The sequence below is a fragment of the Chaetura pelagica genome, unplaced genomic scaffold (genome assembly GCF_000747805.2).
Source record: "Chaetura pelagica isolate M959 unplaced genomic scaffold, ChaPel_1.0 scaffold177, whole genome shotgun sequence".
Classification (NCBI taxonomy): Eukaryota; Metazoa; Chordata; class Aves; order Apodiformes; family Apodidae; genus Chaetura; species Chaetura pelagica.
Genome location: NW_009953803.1, coordinates 1,006,530 through 1,017,159, shown reverse-complemented (window position 1 = coordinate 1,017,159; position 10,630 = coordinate 1,006,530). Strand labels below are relative to the sequence as shown.

General features: G+C 54.0%; 1 protein-coding gene across 1 annotated transcript in view; it reads right to left on the bottom strand.

Moving 5' to 3' along the window:
* ARHGAP26 (Rho GTPase activating protein 26) overlaps positions 1–8,320 on the bottom strand; it is a 113,931-nt gene extending 105,611 nt beyond the window's left edge. Inside the window, exons 1-8 of the mRNA XM_010001244.1 lie at positions 8,231–8,320; positions 6,989–7,050; positions 6,651–6,722; positions 5,404–5,505; positions 2,657–2,767; positions 2,244–2,348; positions 1,385–1,514; positions 929–1,029 (exon numbers count right to left, since the gene is read on the bottom strand). Coding sequence (XP_009999546.1) covers positions 929–1,029; positions 1,385–1,514; positions 2,244–2,348; positions 2,657–2,767; positions 5,404–5,505; positions 6,651–6,722; positions 6,989–6,997 — 630 coding nt within the window. The 5' untranslated portion in view covers positions 6,998–7,050; positions 8,231–8,320. The remainder of the gene's footprint in view (positions 1–928; positions 1,030–1,384; positions 1,515–2,243; positions 2,349–2,656; positions 2,768–5,403; positions 5,506–6,650; positions 6,723–6,988; positions 7,051–8,230) is intronic.
* Between the last annotated feature and the right edge of the window lie 2,310 nt (positions 8,321–10,630).

Here is a 10,630-nt window from a genome sequence, read left to right as displayed (position 1 = left end):
AGAGGACCCAAGCCGGTCCCAGTTACAGCCAGGCTCATGCTGCCCCGGAGCAGTGGGGCACATGGCTTGTGCTGGCCCCCAGCACCCCACACCCACTGCTTCCCCCAGCCCCTCCACATCCCCATGGGGCTAAGGGCAGCTCCAGGCTCTCCTCTGGCTCTGTCTAAAGCAAAACAACTTCACTGGCCAAGTCATAGGCACTGGAGAAGAAGCAAAATTACAAACAGGTTCTCCTCTCTGGGCTTTGGAGCAGGAACAAGGGACTGGGGAGCACCCAAGGAGCGGGAGTGTGGTGGGTGTGTGTGATATGAGCCCATGCAGGTCCCAGCCCCAACCACCACCTGACCCACGGGAACAGCCACAGCCTCGCTGGCCACAGTGCAGAGGCACAACCCAGATGTGCTCAGCATCACCAGGAACAGCCAGAGCAGAAGATGCAACTGCACATGCTTCAGCTTCGAAAGCTCCTTTCACAATCAGAAATAAGCAAATACAGGGCAGACTTAAAAGCAAGAGGCAAAAGGCCCAGTCCCAGCCCAGAGGCAGCTGCTGAAAATTTGTCTTTACAAATAGCTGTGTGCAGACACTGGTCTGGAGTCTGAAACTGAAGAATGAAGCAGAGCAATGTCCAAGGGGCTGTATCCACTTGGGAAACCTGCTCTCAGCACACCTGGCCGTTTCCAAAGGTCTGTGAGCTTTGGGGGCTTCCGTGTCCTTTTGTTCAGGTTTTGGTTTTTTTGAACAAGGTGCAGAGCTAGTTTCCCATGTGGCACCTGCTCAGCCTGGAATCTGATCCATTCCACTTGCATTTGTGTCACCTTGCTAAAAATGGTTCATTTTGAGCAGCAGGAGAATGTGCAGCCAGCAGCTCCGCAGGGCTCCCGGGCAGAGATCCCGGGACACAGTCCTGCTGCCAACCAACACTCACCCCTTTTCCTCCAGACTTCTGGTCAAATGGCACCATCGTGATCCGCTTCGATTCCCTCTGGTATGTGCAGTAATGCTTCACCCAGGACGTCCCAAAGTGACCTACAAACCAGATGCAGCTTTTATTCCCAGAAACTAGCCCAGTTTCAGCATCTTCAACCTTAACAACCTGTGTGTTTAACAGTCATTTAACATTACAGATTTCTTGTTGGGCTTCACCAGTGGCTTATGGATCATCACTTCAGTTCAGGGAAAAGTCTTTTATCAGACACTGCCAGTGATTCTTCCTCCCAGGGAGGACCTGGCTCCCTTGCTTCTACCTTAATACCCCACCCATTGGGCCAATCCCTCTCTCTCACAGCTTTTGCAGCCTGCTCAGTTAGCCTTTGTGCCCCACACCCTGGTAAACCACCTCCCTCAGGTGCCCACTGGCCTCATTGCCCTGGCAGACACCTACGTTTCTCTTGCACGTAGAGATAACCCTCCATTGTGTAAGGGCTGATGTTTTTGTGCTCGTGAGGATTCTCCTTCATCTTCTTCATCAAAGATTCAACCTCTGACCTCGTTCCTTCAAAACGATTCCTTGTCTGCAAATGAAAACACAAATGCCTTCTCCAGTGCATGAACCCACTGTGGCCTCCAAGGAGGCATCACACAGGGGTGGGACCCCAGAGCTGGGTCACTACACCCCCTCTAGGAAACAGGACCAGGGGGAGCCCACTGTGAGACACAGGACAGGCTGTCTTCCTGGGCCTGGATTTAAGCTGAAAGAAAAATACCAGGATTGGTAAATTGTTTGCATTACGAGTTTTGTGAAACAGTTGTTTCAAAGGAATGAAACCAACCTGCATCCTTGGGAGAAACAGAGTAATTTTATAACAAGATAGGAAAGCCAGGCTGCCATGCCAAGGCACCAAAGCCTGCAGACGTGTCTGACATGTGGCCACCAACCATGCACTGTGCCCGAGACTGGGCAGCAAATGGTGCTGCACTGCCTGGAGCCAACAGCACTGTGGAACACCTGCAGGATGGGCTTGAAGCCCTCAGTGAACCCACAGGGCACACAGCAGTGTCTGCTCACTGGCTGGCTCCTGGGGAAGCTGGGCCACTGTGCCTGCTGTGTCACAGGGAAGGAGCTGCCATGGAGGCCGTGTCTGCAATGTCATGTTATTTACCAAAAGGAATTTGCTTTCAATAACACAGTCTTTTGCCTCCTGGTACACAGCAAAAAGGAGAACAAAACCTTATTAAAATATATCAGAAGTGTTAGTGAGCCCTGCAGGACAGTCACAGCAAGGGGCACAGGGCACACTCACATTCTGGATGCTGATTGTCAGCTCGGTCTTGAAATCGCTGAAGTCCTTTGCGAGCTCATAGCCGTGGTGGTAGAAAGTGAAAAGGCCCTGCAGAAAGGCCAGCAGCTGCGTTGGGGTAAAAACAAGTCAAGACGGTCAGTAGAGACCCACAGCCTCTTCCAGAGCAACCCCTGCCCAGGGGAAACATCCCTGCAGCTCCCCGGGGGCAGAGGGGCTGCCTGGCAGTCCCCGGGAAGATGCCCTGTTCCTCATTTCATTTCCAACACCTCCTCTGAACAGACTTCAAAACCAGATCTGTGCTTCCTTCCCCCAAAGCCAAGGCAAGCCCCAGCCCCAGGACCCTTCACCAGCCCCCAGCCCTCCACACAGCCCCCTTTCTTTTGCAGGCTGAGGCACCTGGAGTGCTCACTTACTGGTTCCACGAACTCAAACATCTTCCTCTCCTGGACCTCCTGCACCTTGAAGACATACTCCAGGGAAACTTCGTAGAAATGCTGCCGGACCAGGTCCACCTGGCTGTCTGCCTGCAGGCAACGTGGAGATTAGAGAGGAAACACAGTCATTACTGACCGGGAGCACTTGGCCTGGCAACCAGAGGACATCTGGGTCTAATGGGAACGTGTGCATGCAGAACAAATTCAGCTTCAGACCCCAGTCCAGGGCTGCACAGATGGCACAGCTCTTTCTTCAGCTGAAAACTGACTCATGTTCTCACCTCCCTGACAGCTGTGTGGAAGAGCACACGTTACAAGTGAGAAAGATGAGAAGTCCCTGCATGCTTGACAATAAAAGGCAATTCTCTGCTCTCTGGAAAGCGCCGTGACCAGAGCCTGCCCCGAGCATCCCGGGCAGAACACACAGCCCACCACCCCCTGCAGAGCATGCCAGTGCAATGGACCAACAGCCAGCAAACCCCTCTGCTTCCCAGGGAGAGCCCAAGTGAGCCAAAACAGGGACATGCCCCAGTCCATAAATAGAACCTCCCCACACACGTGGAGCTGCACTGGAAGTGGGTGAGGGACACGGGGATCCCTGGCACACGTCGCTGCTACTTTGCAAGTGACACTTTGTGTAGAGCAACCCAGGGCATCACCAATGCTGGTGGTGCTCCCAGGGACATGGGTTTGGGTGACCCACCACCCCTCTGACCTCAGCACCAGTGACCTCAAGCTGGTCAAAGCCTCACCCCCAGAGGAAACCACCACCAAGTCATTGCTCAACAGGAGGCAAATTCTTCTGCCGTGGCCTCGCCAGCATCACCCTCTCTGTGCCGTGGCAGAGCCAGACCTCGAGGGAGGTGGATGAGCTGTGCCTCACCCCCCGCCAGGGCTGGACACAGGCTCCTGCACTCTGCAAAACCCAGCTGGCAAACACCCACTTGCAGCTGAAGAGCAGCTCACTCCTGGGTTTGTGGGACAGCCGTGATGTGGCCGGTTTCCCCCATGAGCTGCCGTGGTGCTGCCTGCCCACAGTGTGCAGGCTGAGGGCTTCAGCAAACTGAGTTCTGAAAAGCAGAACATGTGATGCAATCAAATAACTTTGCCAGGAGTTAAGCAGCAGATTAGACTCTGTGTGTTATGAATTGGTCAACAGCCAAAGCAGCAGAGAATTCCCATTATTTCCTCCTCTCCAGCCTTGCTGTAGCACATGTGGCTGCTATCACCTCCCAGATGTGGTCAGCAAGAGGAGGTTAGGAAATACAAAACATCACATCTCCCAGACACAAATGGTCTTCTCTCAGGACATCAGGCTGCCTGGGGAAGCTTCAGAGTGCTCTTAACCAGTGGTGGTCACTTCCCTAAAACACTGTCACCCTACACACAGCTGTCCCTTGCCCCCAGAGCCCCTTGGCAGGGCAGGCAGCCCCTGGGGAGGTGCCCCCATGTGCTGCTGGATGCCGTGCCCACAATTCACAGCCTAATGCTGGACAGCTCTTCCAAAGGCACGCCTTCCTTGGTGGGGCTTGAGCCTCCAAAAACACTGTACGGGACCTGGTGCCCCAGGGGAAAAAAGCCCCAACAGCTGAACCTGGGAGCTGGCCCCAGCCTCCTCTGGTCTTCCCAGCAAAAGCCAAAGCCCGCGTCTGGGGTGGAAGATGCCAGCAGATGGCACCAGCAGCCAGCGCTGCTCACCATGCACCAGCAGCGCCATCCCGCACCACATCTGGCCAGAGCAAGGGATCACACCTCTAAAAGCCACTGCTGCAACCAGACAGCCACAGGTGGCTCCTTCCCTGCCCGGAAAGAGATCCTTCCACTCCTGTGTCACACAATACTATTGCAAACACCAACTAAACTAGAGGTTTAGAGGGTTATTTAAAAGCTGTAAGAAGAGGATCTTCATCTTCTGCGACATATGGGTGCTTCCACGTGGTAAGTTATTTACTAAGCCCTGAACACCCATGCCAGGACAAAGTTGGTTTGCAGTCATGTCAACTCTGATCCCTACCTCTCTCCAACCCTGATTTGGTGGAAGATGATTATTTGTACCACAGATGTATCTGCTCTCTTGCTTCCCCAACTCTGTTGGGCCCCTGAGCTATTCCAGTGAAGGAGCCACCACCTGTGCCCATCAGTTGCCCCAGGAACTCACCACCTCACCAGCATCATGCCCAAAAGCAGGGACACGCATCCTGCAGGGACCAGCCCTGCTCTGGGCCAGTGCAGGGAACTCCAAACTTGGAAGAAGTGATTGAAAACTCAGTGTACTCATCCAGTAAGAGCATTTGGCACAGCAGCTAACTACGTCCTGAGTCAGTAATAGGCTCTTAAAGCAGTTTAAAAGCACTAAGCCTGATCACTCCTCCCATGAAGCCCAAAGCCAGTGAAGCCACTTCCAGAGACGGGAACTAAAGACACCCATGATCTGTGCTGGCACAAGGGCAGCCTGCAGCAGAACCAGTTCCTTTCTCTTACACTCTTTAATTATAAACTCTCTCTCCTTTTTGATTGCTATCCATTTTGGGATCTCTCTGATGTACTCACCAAAACAGCTCCATCCCCTTTGATTACAGGAGGAAGGGAAACCCCACCACTCGCAGCCGGAATGAGGGAAAAGGACAAGTTTACAGCCAGCAGAACCAGCGCTGCGAGCTGCGTGAGGCCTTCAAAATGCTCAAGACAGTTACTGCCAGACATGGAAAAACAGTGGCTGTTCTCACCTCCTGAAGCTGGGATTCTTTCTTCTTTGAAGACAAGTTTAAGTGCTTTTCTAGGACACCACAATACTTCTCTGTCTCCTTGTCATATTTCTTTTTGGCATCCTACAAAATAGAACAAAACGTGTGGTGCTAAACCTAACAACACCAGGACAGGCATGAGGATCCACAGCATCCCTACGGCACCAGGAAACGTCCCAGGCAGGAGCCCACCCCCTTCTGCACAGGTGGGACCAAGGCCAAGGGGCATCAGCTGGAAGCAGGTGAAGCTGCTTTTATCCCTGAGCATCAGGCAGCTACAGGAAAACAGTTTGTGCTGCCAAAATCCAAGACTTGGGGGGAGCCCCTCTGCTATTCCCAGGGCCCAAGCCTCAGCAGAACATCCAGGTCCAGGGCTGGGGCTTGCTAACCAGCACAGTCACAATTCCATCCCATCCCCTGCCACTCCTTGCAAGGGCTTTTCCCTCTGTGTCACTCAGGACGACGACACAGTAATTGGGCTGTTTGTGGCAGGAGCATTAAAGGAGGATTCCAACCTTAAATTTTCTTTTGCACAGCTCATCCCAGCCTCCCCACCCCAACAGGTCAGCACCAAGTCTCCCTCTGACACCTGCTAATAACCAGTTCCCTTCTGAAGGACCTCTCTTCCTCCTGTTTTTTGAGCTGGACAGCCTGGGTGCTGTGCTGGGGGACAGCCAGGCACAGGGCTGCCCTGCAGACACAGCCCCAGCGCTGGCATCAGCTCCTGGCTCAGCAGCAGGTTGTTATAACAACAGGAGAGCCCCAGACAGTGGTTTGATCTGCAGAACAAAGGCAGGAAAGAAGGAGGGGCCAGGCTGTCTCCCAGCCACCCTCAGCCACACCGGTGCTTCCCCAGGCTCACCCGTCCTGCCAGGAACTGTCCAAATTCCCCTGCAGTGCCCGGGGACACTCCAGGGGTGGGGAGCACAGAGCAGGGGGTTCAGGCAACTGGGAACCCCCCTGAGACAATGCCAGCTCTTGCTTGGAATAAGAAAAAAATCTTCACTTCAACTGGCACATCAGTTTTGACCCTTGACACGTTACTTGTTCATGGGTGAACTCAGAACATGGAGGCACTTTCCCAGGAGATGGATTGTCCCCGTGTCCACCTGCAGCAACACAGCACCTCCTCCCATGCCCATGCCCATGCCCATGCCCAGCAGCACAGCAGCTCTGGGCTCTGCCCTGAGCCTGAGCAGGGGCTCCCAGAAGAGGCAGCAGCCACTCACCTTGGCCGCCCCGATCTGCTCCTTGCGGAACTTCTCCAGCGGCGTGATCAGCACCTCGCTGGCGTTCTCGATCTGCGGGCAGAGCCGGGCAGAGCTGAGGCCCAGGGGGGCTGAGGGGCTGGTGCCAAACCTGCTCCTCCCCCGCTGCGCCCAACCAGCACCAGCGCTGGCCATTCCCCAGCACCAAGGCACCCTTCCTGGTGCTGGGCACCCTCTCCACGTTCACCCTCCTCTCCCGTGCCGTGGCTAAGGGAAGGGGCAGCAGGGCTTGCAGCCGCTGCAGGCCACGGTGCCCCAGGCGCCACCACCCCCGTGGCAGTGCCACCCCCAGCCCGTACCATGCGCATCCGCTCGTCCTCCAGGTTCCTCAGAACGGTGGCAAACTCCTGCAGAGACTTGGCTGGAAGGGACACAGTGCACAGTCAGCATTTCACAGAGTCACAGAATTGCTGGAGTGGGAAGGGACCCCCCGAGATCATCTAGTCCAGCCCTCCCACTGCAGCAGGATCACCCAGAGCACTTCCCACAGGACTGTAACCAGATGGGGTTTGAATATCTCCAAGAGCAGGAGACTCCAGAACCCCCTGGACAGCCTGTCCCAGGGCTCCATCACCCTCACTGTAAAGAAGTTTTTCCTCATATTTAAATGGAACTTCCCATGTTCTAACTTGTACCTGTTGCCCCTCATTCTGACACTGGAAACTACTGAGAAGAGCAATTTTTATTTTATTGCTAAAGAGAGAGAGAGAGACACTGAAGAAGGGGTTTTTGTTCGTGCTTTGGAGAGTTGATTGATTGTGGTTTTTTATCCTCTTTCCTCTCTCCCCAGAAAGGCTTCCAGTTGCCTCCAGTTGCAAGTGGTAGCAGAGCACCCTCAGCTCTGTGTTCCCACCTCCAGAAACACCACACCTCCATCTCCAGCCTGTCCAACCCAGCAGCTGGTTGCTGGTGAGCCCCAAGGCTGAGAACAGACTCACCAGCACCTGCATCCCAGAGAGGGGGCTTGGATGAGAAAGATATTTTTCCTGAGAGACTTGGGCACAAATAAATAAGCAAACTTAAATCAAGGCTAAAGTTCAGTTGCTCTCCTGGCTCCAGACAATACCCACAATAAGCCCTAAAAGTGCAGCAGGGGCAGAGGTGGGATAACATGGAGCAAAATGGCTGAAGCTTCTACCCTGCACCACAAGAAGTTCCGTGGTGGAGCCGGGCTTGGTTCAGGGAACTCTGCCAGGCTCCTGCCAGCACAGCAGGCACCTGATGGGTCCTCTGCTCCTCTCCTTCAGATGTATTTAATGATGACCATGCCTCCTGATCCCTGCTCTCCAATGCGAAAGGGCCAGATAATCTAGCCTGTTTCAGATAGAGGCAATCTTCTTCCTTTGCTATCTGGCAGGACTAGATTTAGGCCAAGCAGCAACAGCTGCTCTCCCTAGGAAGGCTTTGATGATACTGAACCAGGAGAAATACACCACGTCCAGAGAGCACCCAGACAAATTCCCAGGCTTTTGGCATGCTCCTGCACGTTTCTCCCCCACGCCCTGCTCAGCTCCGGGGCCCCCCATGGCACCAGGGCTCACCTATGCAGATCTCATCATCCGTTTCAGCGTCTCCGATGCAGCGGAACTTGAACTCGTTGAGGGAATCCGCGAACTTGCGCTTGGCCGCCGACAGGTCTGCAGAGAGAGCAGGGGAGGGAGACTCCCATGTTGGAAAAGCAAAACACCCACCAATGGCAGGGTGCAGGAGGATGTGGGACTCCAGCTGGCAAGTCCCAAAGGAGGGACCTGTCCAACAGGACCTTCCAGGAGTGTTGCTCTTCTCCTGCACTCACTGCAGGAACGGGGCTCTGCAGGGTCCTGACCAGCACCCAACCAAATACACTATGGGAGATGCAACCTCCAAGTACCATGAGAACCATGCAGGAGCTCCAGCCCCACAGGGCAGGGGCAAACAGTGATGCAGGGATGAGGGGCAGCTCTTCCGGGGCAGCCCCCACGCTGCCCCCCAGCACACAGCCCCTCTGCACAGGCTCCCAGCCCTGCTGGACAAAGGCACATGTATGGCTGGCAACGCAGAGGTTTATTGCTTCCCAAGCCACAGATTCTTTCTGAGATCTGAATCCTATTAAGTTCTTACTTGCAGTGACCTGAGCAGATCCAGGATCAGCTTTTGGAACTGGCCCTGTAACCCTGCATACGCAAACACGCACCCCTGGGCACCGCGAGGCCACCGGCACAGAGGGGATGTTGTGATCTGCGACCTCTTATATCTCCTTTTTGGAGTGTATTTAGCTTGTCAGGATCTGCTGAGGGGTCCGCACGTGGCACTCGCTTCTCACAGAAGAGCAGTGGCTTCAGCACTGACTTCAAGTGAGTAACTTGCTCAGTACTTACTAATATTTCCAATAACAGCAGCCAATCCCCAATTAGAATTTACAAACACACGGTTTATTGTGGGGAAAACAAAGCAATTTGGGGCAGGAGGTTCAAAAAGGGTAATTAAAGCACATACGAGCTGTGAAATATCTTTTAAGCACCAAATAACAAGAAGTTATGTCTTAATACTTATATATGGGTACCCCTTAGTTACACACCTTATTTACTTATTTATGAGGGAAGGAGGAGGAGGGATATGCCAGACACTGGTCCCGTATAGGGTTGTGGTTTGAGTGCAGGTAAGACAGGATTGTGCCTTCCCCTGCAACCTGGTTAGGACCAGGGGTGGCAGGAATTAGTCTCACCACTGACCTAAAGGGCATTTCATGTTCGTGTGAGGAAATACCTGTTCCTTCACAGGGGAGCTGTCAGTGGAGCAACACAAGGGACTGCAGGCACACAGACATTGTCAGGAAGATGTAACACTAACCCCCCCGTGCATTTCTTCACCCAAAGTCCAAACATTCAGTAGTTTGTTTTTTTTCCAAGCACAGGTGGAAAAGACACGTGAGCACACAAAGGCTGTTTCCTCCTCCCGGACACCAACAGCCAAAAGATAACAGCAAAAGAACTCAAGTGTTTTGCTTTCCCTGGGGGATAAGAGAATTTAAAGCTTTCTCCAAGCATCAAAGCTCCTCTCTGAGTGTCTCTGCTTAAAGCCCTGGGGCTAAATCCTGCCCATAGCTCATTCCTGGCACAGCTCACCCCACTCTCCACTGGTGGTGGTAACAGAGCAGCCCCCTTCTCTCCGGGGCAGCTGGAGGGCTCAGGGACTCCAACCTGGTCCCCAGAGCCGGGTGGCCTCCTGCCTCCTCGGGAATAATAATGAAGATGACGTTAATGACTTAAGGAGCCACTTCCTCTCCCCAGCTCTGTGCTGACCATCAGCCACGCTCCCCCCGCCGCACATGGCCTCACCAACACCCTGCCCACGCACAGCCAGAGCCTGGGAAGCCACTGGAAGCCTTTGGAGCTGGTGGCATCTGTCAGCAATGGCCCACGGCACTTATAAATAGGCAAGGGAGAGGAAGGGGGAGTAGGAGAGAATTCCCAGTGCAACGGTGATAAAGGAGGATCGCTGGCAGCGTGAAGTAGATGCTAAAATTAGCAGCTGGCTTGGCCAGAAAAGGAGAGGGGGGCACCTGCACCTCTGGAGAAAGTGAGGAGTCAGGGCAGAGGGTCCCCATCGTCCTCCCTGTGCCACTGTTAGATCCACCTGCATTCCTACCACCCCTTTTTCCTAAAAGCTTGAACCTCTCATCTACATTTGGGGGAGAAACCCCTCAGTGGAAGCAGCCAGTGTTCCTGGCTGCACTGCAAGGGGGCACAGGGAAAGCAGGGCAGCCCCTTCACAGACCAGCTCAGCACCAAGGCTCCTTCTTCCCCAGGGCTGTGGACGAGCAAACCCCAAATCCTCCAAAGTCCCAACAGAAACTCCTGCTTCCTCTTTGCAAAAGTAAAACCACCCAGACCCCATGCATGAGATACTGCTGGGCTGTGCCAAGGGCTGTGAAAGTTTCACTTCCAAGTTCTCTGGCTGGC